The sequence below is a fragment of the Babylonia areolata genome, chromosome 7 (assembly GCF_041734735.1).
Source record: "Babylonia areolata isolate BAREFJ2019XMU chromosome 7, ASM4173473v1, whole genome shotgun sequence".
In the NCBI taxonomy this organism is placed as follows: domain Eukaryota; kingdom Metazoa; phylum Mollusca; class Gastropoda; order Neogastropoda; family Buccinidae; genus Babylonia; species Babylonia areolata.
Genome location: NC_134882.1, coordinates 35,799,874 through 35,816,314, shown reverse-complemented (window position 1 = coordinate 35,816,314; position 16,441 = coordinate 35,799,874). Strand labels below are relative to the sequence as shown.

General features: G+C 41.3%; 1 protein-coding gene and 1 long non-coding RNA gene across 4 annotated transcripts in view; one reads left to right on the top strand and one right to left on the bottom strand.

The window, feature by feature from the left end:
* Positions 1-74: 74 nt before the first annotated feature.
* LOC143284245 (uncharacterized) lies at positions 75-6,787 on the bottom strand. 2 transcript variants are annotated; one of them, XR_013055510.1, is made up of 2 exons: positions 6,657-6,787; positions 75-783 (listed from the first exon to the last, which is right to left on the bottom strand). It is a non-coding gene; the product is annotated as an uncharacterized LOC143284245 (long non-coding RNA). The 2 variants fall into 2 exon arrangements; XR_013055509.1 differs by lacking the exon at positions 6,657-6,787 and adding an exon at positions 5,310-5,929.
* A 458-nt stretch (positions 6,788-7,245) lies between these two features.
* LOC143284013 (putative polypeptide N-acetylgalactosaminyltransferase 10) overlaps positions 7,246-16,441 on the top strand; it is a 43,030-nt gene continuing 33,834 nt past the window's right edge. Inside the window, exons 1-6 of one of the 2 annotated variants that reach the window (XM_076590550.1) lie at positions 7,246-7,343; positions 8,792-8,981; positions 11,672-11,765; positions 12,003-12,147; positions 14,188-14,354; positions 15,189-15,377. In XM_076590550.1, the coding sequence (XP_076446665.1) occupies positions 8,820-8,981; positions 11,672-11,765; positions 12,003-12,147; positions 14,188-14,354; positions 15,189-15,377 (757 nt within the window). In that variant the 5' untranslated portion in view covers positions 7,246-7,343; positions 8,792-8,819. The remainder of the gene's footprint in view (positions 7,344-8,791; positions 8,982-11,671; positions 11,766-12,002; positions 12,148-14,187; positions 14,355-15,188; positions 15,378-16,441) is intronic. The other variant, XM_076590551.1, reaches the window with a different exon arrangement.

The window sequence follows — 16,441 nt, the reverse complement described above, 5'->3', positions numbered from 1 at the left end:
CACACACAACATCAAACAAATACACATATACACGCGCAAACACTCTTTGACCTGATCTATATTGCAGTCTGGATCTGTATTTTAATCGAAAAACAAATGAAATGCCGGTCGACAGTGACACCCCACAACCACACACACACACTCTCTCTCTCACACGCACACACACACACACACACACACAATTTGATCTAGATGTATATTGTGTTTGGAACACAATGAAATACCGGGAACGTGGGCTGCTTCAGATGGAATTGTTCTGTTTCAAGCACATGCAACTTTCAGTTCCACAAATATTCATTTCTGATGAAAATATTATTTGGATTGATATATGTTAATAGGCCTACTGGTAACATAGTCCACATATACAAGAAAAAAGGCAACCGCCAGTCTTGAGACAACCACCAAAGCTCTTGTAAAGACATCTGTTCATACCCGTTTAGATAAAGACAGAAATTTCACATCCCACTCCTCTCACTCGGCCATGTTCACGTGCATAATAAGAATCACACAGGAGACTGATATCTTTGCAAATATATGTATACAAAAAACTATATAGTGAAAATTCACACATTCACTCACACTCATACTAAATATGGTCGAAGAGCAACAACAACACACTGCACAGGCACATAACGTGAATACTCATGTCCTTCAAGAGATCGTTTCACTCCAGTCCTCAGTCCTGAACACAGGCTGCTCCTCAGCGCCTTCTCCACAGCTTGGCTGCCCTCGACGGTGCCCTTGGCTGCTGCTGTTGCTCGGCCCAGCGCCAACCCACAAGCTCTTTAAACCAAACAAAAATACTTTCCGTTCATCTTTGCTAATCTACGTGTTCAGGCTTGTCTCCATATTGTCTTGTCCGTTAGTCCCGTCAGTTACATGTGTGTGTGTGTGTGTGTGTGTGTGTGTGTGTGTCATGTGTGTGTGTGTGTGTGTGTGTGTGTGTGTGCCACGGTGTGTGTGTGTGTGTGTGTGTGTGTGTGTGTGTGTGTGTGTGCCACGGTGTGTGTGTGTGTGTGTGTCTGTGTGTGTGTGCGCCCTGTACAATTTCACCAACTTCGAGTTATCACGCCGGCATCAACCTCACCATTAATTTACCTTCGTAATAGCAGTATCTTTTAGCCTCTTTGTGTCTTTCCAATCCAATCATATTTGTTTTCCAAGCAAGATCTAGTAGTTACACATTACATATTCATGGTTTCATTATTCCAACATTACTAAGGAGAAAGTCTCGGTTGAAATAATTCTAATAATGAAACAAAGATTAGGTAAAATCAAGCGTGAGCAAACAATATTCTTTCTCTCTGTCATAGTTGCACTATTATAAGCACTTTGACAAAAGGGAATCTTACAAGTTTAGAAGCAGTAAGATAATTTAATAACATTGAGGTTTTTTTAAAGACCAAAAAGCAAAACGACCATCAAATGCACATGCAAATACGTTTATCTAAATCACTTCGTCGACGCTATAAATATAATACTGTATTCAGATAAACACCAGAAATATTCTAAATATTTTTTTCCACTCCCAGGCTCACCTGAGCACTAGGGTCACAGAGCCAAAGTTCTCTGTAGCTGTAAGCCGAGCGGCCACGCAGATACGACGACAAACAAGTTGTGCCAGAGAGTACGCACAAACCTGAGCTCTCAAAAAGAAAAATAAATGTTCACTCGAGCACCATGCGCCTCATGCAACCACGCATGTATAAAAATTGCCTCTCTCAAACAAAGTGTTATGCCACACGTAAAAAACGTCAACTTCGATGTGATGACTTTCATCAGTCAAAGCATCTCCCTCTTGTCCATTGCTGGGAAGATTCTCGCCCGTGTCCTGCTCAGCCGCCTTCTCCAACATCTTGAGCAAAGCCTCCTTCCAGAAAGCCAGTGCGGTTTCCGTGCTGAACAAAGTGCGGACATGATGTTTGCCGTGCGCCCCAACTTCAAGAAAAATGGCAGGAGCAACACAGCGACCTCTCCACTGACTTTTATCGATCTGACAGCACGGCAGAGAAGGCTTGAAGTTTGGCAGCCCCACTAGAGCAAGTTCATCACAATCGTCCAGCAGTTGATAAGAATAAGAATAACTTTATTATCTCCAACTGGAGAAATTTTGTCAGGTGCATTATCACAACATAGACAAGTAAACAACATGGGGACCATAACTGTATAAGTCAACAACAGCTTTTACGAATATTACGAAGACACAAATGTACAAAATATCACATACACCGTTTCATACATACATCCACACACTGCAGGTAATAACTGGTATTCTTAATGTAAAAACAGAAAGAATTAAGAAACATTATTTTGAATATAATTATAAGCATAGCCTACTGTATTGCACATTGATTATAATAGACAGATAAGATAAGAATAAAGATAAATTGCGGAAAACCACAACCAGATAATCAGCACCCACCCGCACCCACCCACCTCCCACCCACCCCACACACACGGTTTACTTGATTAAACAAGAGTAATAAACATATGTTCTCAAATAAAAGCATTTCACATATTCGCTTTTAAAACATTGCAATTAATTATTACATCGTAATTATTAACAGAAATATATTTAGAATATGAACGTTAGCATTAGACATATTCCATTGTACATTCATTCTGCATATTGCATATTATTCATCCTACATATTGCACATTCATAATAACCAATTGTCACGTTTTTAAACTCAGTAAACACACACACACACACACACACACACACACACACACACACACCAAGAACAAGGTACAACCTATCATGCACGGACTTTCACACGTCTCACATGAGAGTGCGCGTGCGCACACACACACACACACACACACACACACACACACACACACACACACACACACACGAATAGTTTGAATTTATACAAACATTTCTAAGCTTCTGTAAACAAAAAATTCTAGATTGACATTTCTTATGAATGGAATCAACATTTCTGTCAAAAGTCAGCTTATTGCCAAAGATGGTCCCTAAATATCTATATTCATTGACCCTCTCCACTGTTTGACTATCAATAACAAGGTTAGCTACAGGCAAGGGGTCTTTCCGAAAATCTATTAACATTTCTTTTGTTTTCAATACGTTGAGATCCAGATAGTTTTCCTCACACCAGGAACAAAACTTTTTAATTTCACTGAAATAAATAGCATCACAGTTGGACAGATCTTCAATAGCTGAATCATCAGAATATTTTATGACAGGAGTTTCCTCCGTGCCTCTGCAGTCAATTGTGTACAGTGTAAATAGAACAGGGGACAGCACTGTACTTTGGGGTGCACCAGTAGAAGTAGAGTTCAGAGAAGAGTGGGCAGAATGAAAGCGGACGGACTGAGTTCTATTGAGAAGAAAACTTACTATCCAAAGAGTAAGCTTCGGATTAACATCCAAGCCTAGCAGTTTGAGGGCAAGGAGATGAGGCTGTATTGTGTTAAAAGCAGAAGAGAAGACAACAAAAAGGATACGAACAAAAGATCCCGTGTTATTCAAATGAAGGAAAGCATTATGAAGGAGAGTTAGGATAGCATCGTCAGTACTGCTGTGTGCTTTATAAGCAAACTGAAGAGAGTCAGTGAAAGAAAGAAGATGATGGCGGAGAACAATTTTTTCAAAGCATTTCATCACTATTGAAGTCAGGGCAACAGGACGGTAATCATTTAGTGCGGCTGGGTTCTTTTTCTTGGGGATAGGACAGATAGTAGATTTTTTCCAGATGCTGGGGACAGAGCAGTACTTCAGAGACCAGTCGAAAATTTTACAGATCACGTCACACAACTGGGAAACTTCAGAGACCAGTCGAAAATTTTACAGATCACGTCACACAACTGGGAAGCACATATTTTCAGTAATCTTCCGCAGATATTGTCGGGGCTAATTGCCTTCATGACGTTCAGTTTTAAAAATAACGATTCAACAACTTTTGCATCGATCTCAAAGTCCTCACCTGTGTTCCTATCTTTGATCTTTTCCTGCAACTGTGAGATAACACTATCCAGTTCCCTTCCCAGATCGTTCCTTTCAAAGCGACAGTAGAAATCATTCAGTTTGTTTGAAAAATCAAGCTGTTCATCCCTTTTCATTTCACAAGCTACTGTTTTCCTTTTCGTTTCTCCAGTGATAATTTTTAACCAATCCCATGCATCTGCCATTTTTCCTGTCTGAAACTGTTGCTCTACTTTTGATTTGATTTCCCTCTGTCCCCTTCGTAATTCACCTCTACGCTTCTTTTGTATCAGTTTCCTATCCTTCTTGTTCCCTGACTGAAATGCTACCTTTTTCTCATTTAAAATGGTTTTGAGAGACTTTGAGATCCATGGTTTGTTGTTGGGGAAAATTTTAATTATTTTTGTCGGAATTATCATGTCTTCACAGAAACTGATAAAAGATGTAACAACATCAGCTGCATCATGAACATTCTCACATGGGTCAGTCAACACACTCCAGTTAGTACAATCAAAACATCCCCTCAGTTCATCCACATTCTCTGACGTCCAAACTTTCACACTCTTTTTCACAGTCGGCTCTGTCTGTATCTTTGGTCTGTAGGCTGGCATTAAATGAACAACATCATGATCAGATACACCCACTGGTGCTAGGAGAACAGATTTGTAGGCATTAGGAATGTTCCCGTAACATAGATCGATTGTCTTGTCCAGTCGGGTCCGGCAGGTAACATATTGTTTAAAAGAAGGTAAGGCATCACAGTGATTAAAATCTCCAACAATACAACACGGGGCGTCAGCAGAGATGAGTTGAAGGTCGCGAACAACACCCGCGATCGTCCTTCCTGCATGTGAAGCAGATGCCGGGTCAAAAACTGGGGCATACACAACACTGGTCAGAAAAATGCGGCCGAACTCACGTGGCAGATATCGGGGCCTCAGCGACACTGATATGAGTTCAAGTTCCTGTGCACACTGTTGCTTTTTCACACACACATTCGCACTGTCGCACCACTTCTCGTTGACATACAGGCACACGCCACCACCCATTTTCTTCCCCACTTTCTTGCAGTCTCTCTCCATTCTGTACGGAATGTTAAAACCGTCGATCGCAACAAATTCATTCGACACTTTCTCACTAAACCAGGTTTCGGTAAAACAAGGCACACACGAGATCCTAAAATCATTTAAAAATCGACAGTTTGCTCGTACTTCATCTAAATTACAGTTTTTGCCGTTTGGGTTAAGAGATCTGACATTGGATAAAGTCATAGATGGCAGTGGGGGCTTAGTACTATTTTTTCTCAGTCTTCTCTTCACGCCTCCTCTCTTTCCTCTCTTTTGTGGTTTCTTTCTCTCACCTTCTCTTTCATTCTCAGATACGACGGCCGCATGATGGTGTAAGTACGGGATGGCGGATCGCCCCGAAATATGGTATTCTTGCCACGCTGACAGATGCCTTCCGTCACTGCAAAGAAGGAGTCCATGTCAGGTACAGGACTGACGCGTATTGTTCAACCTCTGAGACTGTCATCAGAGACTTCAGTGTTGTTTGCTGATGACAGCACACTCAACACAAGCACAGAGCAGAAGATGCAGTGTGAAATGTTCTGCTTCTCACAAGCCTGAGACAACTAAGGTCTCACCATCAGCACCAAAAAGACCAAAGTTATGTACCAGCCTGCCCCAGGAAAGCCATACCAAGAGCCATGCATGGCAGTGAAGGGGCAGAACCTCCGTGCAGTCGACAACCACCTACTTGGGAAGCACGCTCTCTCACGCAGTAAACATAGACGCTGAGGTCAACAACAGGATCGCCCAAGCCAGCACCGCTTTTGGGAGACTCGGCAGTAGGAACATCTGGAAACAGAGAGGACTCAGCTCTCCCATGACAAAGCTGAAGGTCTACTGCACAGTGGTCCGGCCTTCGTTACCACCCTCCATAACACTGACCAACGAGACCTGGACTGTCCACAGCAGACATGCCAAACAGCTTAATAACTTCCACCTGAGCTGTCTCCACAGACTCCTCCACATCAGGTGACAGGACAAAGTCCCCAACACGGAAGTCCTGGAACGAGCTGGCCTTTCCAGCGTGTACACCCTCCTGCACAAAACCCAAGCATGGTGGGCTGGACATATCAGTCAGTGGTCAGAATACAAGACAGCTGACTGCCTAAGCAGCTGCAGTATGGAGACCTGTGTCAGGGCAAGCACTCAATTGGAGGGCAGAAGAAACGCCACAAAAAAACCCTAAAATTGTCCTTCAAAGACCTGGGCATCGACATCAACTCATGACAGACACTTGCTCTGGACCGTCCAGCTCGGCGCAACAAGGTCACCACGGGAGCCCGTGTACCTGAAGCCAGGCGCATCACCGAGGCGCAACGAAAGCGTGCTGTGCGTAAGGCCAGAGCAGCATCCACTGCCACAACAGTTCCCACTCACTTGTGCCCCACTTGTGGGCTAGCCTTCAGGACCCGGATTGGCCTCATCAGTCACCGCTGGACCCACAGCCGCCGATCTCCCATCGAGTCTGATTCTTGAAGCCATGGTCATCTTCGAATCCGAAGGGCGAACATCATCATCATCATCATCATCATCACTGGCAACACTGAATGAGAGCTTGCTTATTCACCGGCATGGTCAGTCAGTGGATGAGATGTTTGATGAAGCAATCAAGTCAAAACATCGAGGATTTTACTGACCTGAGTAAGATGCTGCGTCAAATGAACTGCCAAAACAACACCTTGCCTCAAAAGACCACAATACTAGCAAACTGTTTCTATCGTCTGATGGGAGTGAATAAACGATGGAGATGTCACACACTTGTTCTTTCAGAACCGTGAAAAATAACCAAAAAAACAAGGGGAATCCCCAAAACAAAAGTTCGTGATATTTTGCATTTCCGGAACTGTTCCATTTCATTTTACATGGGTTATTTTGTGACGTCAGTCAGCTATGGCACGCCTACTTGCATGTTGATTTACCAACCTGCTGCCCCTTTGTATCAACTGAATGGACTAATCTATACTGCAACAGCTATTTTTAGAGAGAGGCCGCAAGCAGCCAAAACACCTTTCGAGACCTCGAAACACGCTGTCTGCTTGGAGTTGCTGAGAATATTGTACTTGGCCTCCGAACGATATGAAAAACAGACATATTAAAGAGTATATCACTGTTAAAATACATAATATGCCTTTCAAAGCTAGGTATTGCGTGCTTTACAGACTTCCACGCTTGGACGACAAGTTGCGTGCAAAAAACGATCCCTCCAAAAAGGGGAGTAACTGCATTGAACTAATCACTTTGCAGACGTGGAGACTGTGAAACATCCCGCTGAGAACTGCAAAGTCTTGAGTAAACAAACAGTTAATGTTATAACAACATATACGGTTTGTGAGATAATCTTCTTTCTAGGTGCAATAATTTAGGACGCTTAAGTAGGATATTTAATGATGATGAAAGGTATTTTATTGGATTCTGATGTCTTCGTGTAAATTGTTGACACGACGAACTTTATCGGCTTCCCTCATTGATCAGCGGGCTTCCCTCCGTAGTTACTATCTATAAAATGTGATTACAAGAAGTCCACCGACACTGTTGAGAACAAGGAATAAAGGAAATAGACTTTCAAGAACCCCAGGCCTAGTACTTTACAGCTGCTCGAGTTGGTAACTCGGAATGAATTAACAAGCTGATAGTAGCGGGCCCATTGTGGCTCGGATCGGAAAGCCTAGAGTTATTGAATGATAGGTCCTATTTATCGTATTTTGTTTCGGTTTTGTTGTCGTTGTCACTCAGTGCTACAAAACAAAACAAACAAAACGACGACGACAACAACAACAAAATAACTTCTCCAGTCGAATAGGGAATGGTGTCCAGGAGACGAACAAAACTATTCTTGCATTGAGGCCGTTCTCATTGGCGTACACATGGGTGGACTTGTCCTCCAAAAATGGAAAAGTTGTTTGTGAGAATGCGATATAAGCTAATCATTTGTATATGATATGTGCAGGATAGTATATTCCTGAATATCCTTTTACATTATTCATACAGGTCTTTACAGACAAGGGAAATGTTTATTTTCAGAAAACATATTCTTAGAATAGTGAGTCAGTAACTTGGAATCACAACAAAATATAATACTTATTTATTTAAATAAATGACAGCCCATTTCCTTTCACATTGAAGTTGATTTAGTTGACACTTGCGTTTAGACATTTGTGTATCCACTGTATAAACTATTTTCTGACTTAAATTGCACATCTTACATGAATAGATTATATGAACATAACAGATTTTGTGTAGATATCACATTGTCAGTGCTTGTAATTGTTTTTGTTATGTACTGCATATAATTGTGCAGTAATAATGCATGATGATGACACTTGTGCTTTGTTAGAAAATACTCATTTGGAAAGAAGAAAAAAAGTTAATGTTAAACTTAACCTCTTCAGTGCCCCATGACATACATATATAAATGATTTTCCCCACTGGCTTATGATTTTATGGACACAAAAAGTAGTTGTTTTTGTTGTGGTTTTGCTTATGTCATGTTTTCAGCTCTGTTACAGCCTTGCATGGTTTGCATTGCTCACTTAAAACAATAAAAACCAAGTGTTTTCTGATGCTACTGCTATTAGTATTACTAATGCTATTATTCTTACAGGTAAACGTGAATTATTTACTGTTACCATGTAGTCAAAACCAGTCAAAATTTTGCATCAAGATGTATAAACATTGAATAACGAACAACTGTTTGTTGTTGTTTTTTACACCTCAACGCTTGTGTGTGTGTGTGTGTGTGTGTGTGTATGTGTATGTGTGTGTGTGTGTGCAGACTGTAGAGAGGTGTGTGGGCAATAAGCATGAGGCGACACACTGTCAGACTGCTAAAGTACATCCTTGCTGGCAGTGTGCTGTTCATCCTTGGGCCTGTCATTCTGCGACATCTGCTGGGCAGTCGGGAAGCATCAGTGGAGTTATTTGTTGACACTAAACATTTTGAGCAGAAGCTGGAATCAGAACATGTGAGTATGATATTTTCTGGAATGATTAGCAGATTACCATTTGTCAGAATGTCAGGAAGTCATCACTGTGGGATAGGCATGCTTGCGATCACAGTCAAGGGGCTTCTTGGTTTTGCCAGTATGTCAGCAGACTGTAGTTGTCATTGTGCCAGCTCTGTGTCACTTGTAGTTGTAATGTAATGTATTGCATCGTATTGTATCACTTTTTTGTCACAACAGATTTCTCTGTGTGAAATTTGTGCTGCTCTCCTCAGGGATACCTTGTTGCCATAGTGGAGCAACACCCACTTTTTTTCTCTTCGTATCTGTATGTTTATTTGTTTTACTATAAAACTAAACGTGGATTTATGAATGTAATTTTGCCAAGGACAACCATTTTGTTGTCATGGGTTCTTTAACATGTACTAAATGCATGATGCACACAGGACCTGTGTTAATCAATTCTTCCAAATGACAAGCACCCAGACCACCACTGAAGGTCAATCCTGGTACTTTTTGGGACTAGAACTTCTGGACACTTGCTTACTTGTCAGGAGCATCCACAGCTAGGCCTCTGCTCCACTTCCCTCGAAAGCTTTGTACTTGTTGAGATCAGTGAAAATATTTTTGAAACAGTACCTATAACAAACCAGAACAAAATAAGGACAGGTCTCTCTGTTTTCTGTTGATGAAAGGTTTGAGTAATAGACTACAATAGTATTAATAAAAGGATGATTTAGATGTCAGCATTTTTCTGACTAATCGTTTATTTATTGTTTGTGCTTCTGTATGGTTAACAACATCAACAATCACATTTTTGCATTTGAGAATAAGACTTCTGGGTTCCCAACAAAGTTTTTGGGTGGCATCTGTCTAACTCTTGATTTGTTTATTTGTTTTCTGGCCCACATGCAAGTAACTGGGATTTTCTCCACATTCATTTTGAGCCTGATATTGAAGCAAAATTGGTTAGACATGAAAACTGTCAAATGCATAAAACTAATGAAAGACTTTACTTCCATCTAAATGATTCTAATATCATCTGCCAGTTGAGAAAAGAGTGTCTTTATTTCGATTTATAATTTTATCAGCAAATTTGATACATTTGATGGTGGCATTATTTCCATTGACATTGCATTGACACAGTCACTGCACAAATTGAATATACACAAGGCAAGTGTATATATCACCTTGTTGCACACACCTTTGAATATTAAACCAAGTGGTACAGACCTCTGGCGAAAAAAGACTTGTGCTGTGGGGCATCTGTGCCTTGTTCTTGTAGAATCTGTTTAGTGTGGGGGAAAGCTTTGTATGTGTTGAATCTGTATAGTGTGGGGAAAAACCTTGTTCTTGTAGAATTTGCATACTGGGGGAAAAGTTTTGTATCTGTAGAATACGGTTTTTGGAAAATCCTTGTACCTGTCGAATATGTATCGAATGGGGAAAAACTCAGTACCTGTAGAATCTCTATCTCTTTATGTAATTGAAAAGCCTTACATCTGTAAAATCTTATAGTTCGGAGTAAGGCCTTGTACCTGCAAATTGTGTAGTGCTAGTAGTGTGGGGAAAAGCCTTGCACCTTTAGAATCTATATAGTGCAGGGAACAGTGTTGAACCTGAAGAATCTGTATCATAGTCATGTCTGATTATGACCATCAGAACAGCAGAGGAGGCAACTGCTGTCCCAACTATCCGGGCTAGAATTTGATTATAGTGGAGAGTCTTGCCCAAGTTACATCCCCACTCTCTCGGCCAAGAGGGTTTTAGGACAGTCGGTGTTGGGATGGTTCCCAAAGGCCAACTAGCCCCCATTGCTGCAGCACTGAGAGCCAGTGCATTTTTGCCTTCTAGCTTGAGAGTCATAGTCCTTCACAAAAGACTAAGCTGTAAATGACTTCCCATTGTAATGGAGAACAATTGGTCACCACAACTCTCACTTTGCTGTTGGCCAAGATGTAAGCTTATGTCAATCTGTGATATAAGCTGAGTGTTGGGCTTGTGAAGAATCTGTATATTATGGGAAAAAGCGAACCTATAGAATCTCTAGTGGTGTGGGGAAAAGCCTTGTATCTGTTGATTTTATAGTTTCCAGTTGTACCAGTAGTGAGAGAAAGAAAACTGCCTTTGTTCCCGCAGAATCTTCTGTAGCAGTAAGGAAACAAATCTTGTTCCAGCAGAAGTAGGAGGGAAAATGACTTGATGTGGTTGTTCAAAGTAGTAGTAGGAGTGGTATTTAGAAAGAACAAAATTGCTTTTGTACCTGCAGGATCTGTAGCTGGAAATAAACACCACCACTTGTATCTGCACATCAGTAGAAGTAGCTTGCTGATGTACATGGCAAGCTTTTGGTCTTGTTTCTTAGACTTCCTTGGGCAAAATGAGTGCCACTTGTTACTCCAAGAAGCAAGACTTTCGGTCTTATGTCTTATGACCAAGGAATACTGACGTCATGCAATGCAAGAAATTGCAGATTTGCTGAAAAACTTTTTAAAAGTGGTTGCTTCTAAGCAATGGTTTTAAACTGATTTCAGTACTTCAGTAATTGGAATGATTTATATGTGTGGTTCTAACCTGAATGTCTTCATATGTATGTGTGTGTGGATATGCATGCATATATATATTTTGTTATTTGTTTTAAAGGGATTAAGACAACAGAATTCAGAATCAGCAGTTTTGGAAGTAGAAATTTAAGCATGTTATTGTTGCAGGTGGTGAAAAAGAGAGAGGGAACTGTAGATGACTCATCTGATAAAGTTGACTGGCATGACTACAAAGCTATAGAGCAGGAGAAGCTGAGACAAGGTGAGTCGGCTGGGTTTTTTCATCCTGGTTGTGTCATGCCATCATACAGTGTTTATTTGTATTTTGTTAAAGCACAGTGCTATTCACTTGTTACCATCATCTGTATCTTCAGTATCATGCTGTTCTCTGTATTGTATAATTTTTTATGTAGTGCCATTACATACTTAGAGTGTTCATTTGTTTCATCTTAGTGTTATTGCTGTTGAGGCAGGCTGTCAGTGTGAATGCTGTGTGCAGGTCCAGGAGAGCAGGGTCAGGCCTACATACTGTCAGGGGATGAGGAAAGACAGAAAGGGCAGCTCTACAAAGTCAATGGCTTCAACGCCTTGGCCAGTGACAAAATCTCACTTCAAAGAGCGCTAAAAGACATCAGACATCCCGAGTAAGTCTGTGTCTTTCTTTGTTTCGTGAAGGGGGCCAATGGAAACACCTTTTTTTTTTCTTTTTCAAATAAATGTGACATTTTCTGTTTTAAACAAGTTTGACAATGTGCTTTGTTTCTTCTTTTTTTTTCTGGTGAAAGAGGTAAAATGTTTGCCACAAAACACCCACTAAGTATGGGCAGATTGTTGGTTTCAATGAAGTATGAACATTATCATCTTCTGCTGACTATCACGGGACACCTGTTGACCTGCTTTGAGTAAGTACTGACTACCATGGGATACCTTATAAGCAGACCTATCAACTAATTGTCACAAAGCACTTTATTACCTGATCTAACTACCGACAGACGCAGGACACCTTTATATGCCATGTGCGCATACCATTAAGTGCAGACATGTTTTACCGGTATGTACAATCTGAAATCATGAAATCTTTACATGCCATCACAGTAATTCATAGATATTACTCAGCATCAGGATTCCTGCTATCCAAGTAAAATCTATGACCCAGTCCACCACTTGTAGGCATGGTCTCTGATATCAGGGATTAGGAAACAAACTGAAGTTAAAAGAGAGAAAAAAAACCAGACTCTCTTTGAAAAAGATAAACAAAATTATCACTTCTGGATGCCTTTCCAATCTTGATGCAAGTGTAATTTTGTCGTCTTTAGCTGGAAACCTTGGCTTTATGATTTCTGATGACATGCCAATCAATAAACATTACTAGTCTCAGTCAGTCTTACATTCATTGAACTCTGACTCAATACCAGTCTCTGTCAATCTGCATTCTTTGAATTCTGACACATTACCACTCTGTCGATCTAGATTCATTGAACTCTGACACATTACCAGTCTCTGTCAATCTGCATTCTTTGAACTCTGACTCAATACCACTCTGTCAATCTGCATTCTTTGAACTCTGACTCAATACCAGTCTCTGTCAATCTGCATTCTTTGAACTCTGACTCAATACCAGTCTCTGTCAATCTGCATTCTTTGAATTCTGACACATTGCCACTCTGTCAATCTAGATTCATTGAACTCTGACACATTACCAGTGTCAGTCAACATTCATTGCACTCATGACACATTACTGTTACCAGTCTCTGTCAATCTAGACTCATTGCACTCAGACACATTACCACTCTCTGTCAATCTGCATTCATTGAACTCGGAAGTATGAGCTTCATATTTAGATATCTGACACTGGAGGCTACAAAATGCCTGGTAAGTACTGTCCATAGAGTCAAAAGTGGACTGTCTAGAATGGTTGACTCTCCCAAAAACATTCAAAGGGCACAGAATTCTGCCACTTTTCCCTCCCCCAAACCCCTATCCACAGACTTATTTTATTGACTGAAACTGATTAGCAGACCAAAAGAAATACAAATATTTTTGATAATCATGACACACGCTATTAATCTTGCAAAAACAAAAAGTTGCAAGGGAAATGCTCCATATCACTTACAATATGATTTACTGTATTGTGTGTAGGTATGCGTGTTTGTGGAAGCGATTGCATTTTGAGAGAATAAACCATTATGTATTATTTTACTGTTTTTGTCCAGTATCATGCGGTTTGGTTGACGGCAATGGAGGTGTTTGAGAATTCAATAATCTGTGTATTTGTATAGAACTATTTCTGTTTGATTTTCTTTTCATTTTCACTCAATGGCCTGACAAAAGCATGTTGGGTTATGCTGCTGGTCAGGCATCTACCTGCTAGATGTGTTGTGGCTTATATGAATTTGAACGCAGTGATACCTCCTTGAGTAACTGGACTGTTATGTGCCTTTCAATTTATCTTTTCATTTTCATTTGGTTTATATGAAATTAGTATTTTAATTGAAACAAGTGCAGTTATTCTAACAACCCCAGAAACAGAGTATGGCTGCCTACATGGTGGAGTAAAAACAGTGATACACGTAAAAGCCCACTCGTGTACATACGAGTGAACGTGGGAGTTGCAGCCCACAAACGAAGAATAATAATAATTCTAACAAGACTTTCCCCTGTTGTGGTGCTCCTTTGACGGTCAGCTGTCAGAAGAAGAAGTACTTGCCGAAGCTGCCCACAGCCAGCATCATCCTGCCCTTCCACAACGAACACTTCTCCACCCTGCTGCGCTCTGTCTACAGCGTGCTGAACCGCGCCCCCAAAGACATGGTGCATGAGGTCATTCTGGCTGATGACTTCAGTAGCAAAGGTCAGAGGGTTGAGGCTGACTGGGAAGACAGCAGTTTTGTGAATGACTGAGGGGTTATAATGTGCTGACTGGGGTGTGTATGTCAGGACTGAGGGGTTATAATGTGCTGACTGGGGTGTGTATGTCAGGACTGAGGGGTTATAATGTGCTGACTGGGATGTGTATGTCAGGATTGAGGGGTTATAATGTGCTGACTGGGATGTGTTTGGCGGGACTGAGGGGTTATAATGTGCTGACTGGGTTGTGTATGTCAGGATTAAGGGGTTATAATGTGCTGACTGGAATGTGTATGTCAGGACTGAGGGGTTATAATGTGCTGACTGGAATGTGTATGTCAGGACTGAGGGGTTATAATGTGCTGATGGGGATGTGTATGTCAGGATTAAGGGGTTATAATGTGCTGACTGGAATGTGTATGTCAGGACTGAGGGGTTATAATGTGCTGACTGAGATGTGTACAGCAGGACATGGGGGTTATAATGTGCTGACTGGGATATGTCAGGACTTGGGGTTTCCTAATGTTTGAGATTGGTGTTTCCTTCACCTATATGAAGTGCCTTCCTTAGCTGACAAGTCCCATCTCCTGAATTAAGCAACTGGTTTTAACACTATTTAAGACACAGTGACCTCTTTTCTGCTATCTTCTGCCTGGCTTAGAAACAAATCCACTTGGGGAGGTTAGCAGCTGGACAGGTTATTGGAGGCTATTTGAAATGCATACCACGAGGAGCATTTTATTGGCAGTGGGAGCATATTCCCACCCCCTACACCCCCAACAGCTATAGCAACCTTGGATGCTGCAAAATGACTGTGCTTTATGGCTTGTGTCCACAGAGCACTGCAAAAAGCCTCTGGATGACTATGTGAAGGAACACTTCACCAATGTCAAGGTGGTGCGGGCAGCCAAGCGTGAAGGACTGATTCGCACACGCCTGATGGGAGCTAAGGCGGCCACTGGGGACGTGCTTATCTTCCTCGATTCCCACATCGAGGCCAACATCAACTATCTGCCTCCGTTGTTGGGTAAGATGAAAGCTTGTCCCAGCAGGAATTATCAGGATAGGCCTTTGTGAGTGAGCGTGCATCATTTGGGTGTATCAGTATCCTTACCTAATCATCTCATCATGGTTCATCTAGTTCACTGACACACACACCTTTTTTGTTGGAAAAATTTAAAGCTTTGCTCGAAAATGTGTTGTTTGAATAAATCACCTTGTTCTGATAGATTTGTCTTATCACACTAGTTGACAGGCACAACAGTGGAGTGGTTAAAGACTTGGACACGCATGCACACACAGAAACACACACAGACACACACAGACACACAAACACACAGACACACAAACACACACACACACACACACACACACACACACACACACACACACACACACACACAGAACCCATCAGTCATATTAAACATCTTTTAAGTTTAAAAGGAACTCATATTACTTTTTGCTAGGTTGCTTCACACCTTGGTCTTTTCTATGTCAGTCACATGGTTAATCCTTTTAGTTTAAAAGGAACACATATTACTTTTTGCAGGGTTCTTTCATGCCTTGGTATTTTCAATAATGAATGGGCTGACAGAGCTGCAAGAAAAGGTTCAAAGCATGACCAGGGAACCGCAGAACTTTACATTCCTCTGTCTGCACAAGAGAGCTACTGATTACTAGAATAAGTAGCGTGGAGAAAAGTCAGGGAAATATACCAGCAAAATTAGTAAAGTTTCATGGAACTCTGCACATAACTACAGTCTGTGATTGAGATGTGTATTTGGGGAAATCAGTACATAACTACATTCTTTGGTTAAAATGCGTACTTGTGGAATTCTGCACATGACTACAGTCTGTGGGTGAGGTGTGTCCTACACATGTGGAACTGTGCACATGATTACAGTCTGTGGGTGAGATGTGTCCTACACATGTGGAACTGTGCACATGACTGCAGTCTGTGGGTGAGATGTGTTCTGCACATGTGGAACTGTGCACATGAGTACAGTCTGTGGGTGAGATGTGTACTGCACTCTGCACATGACTACAGTTTGTGGGTGAGATGTGTTCTGCACATGTGGAACTGTGCACATG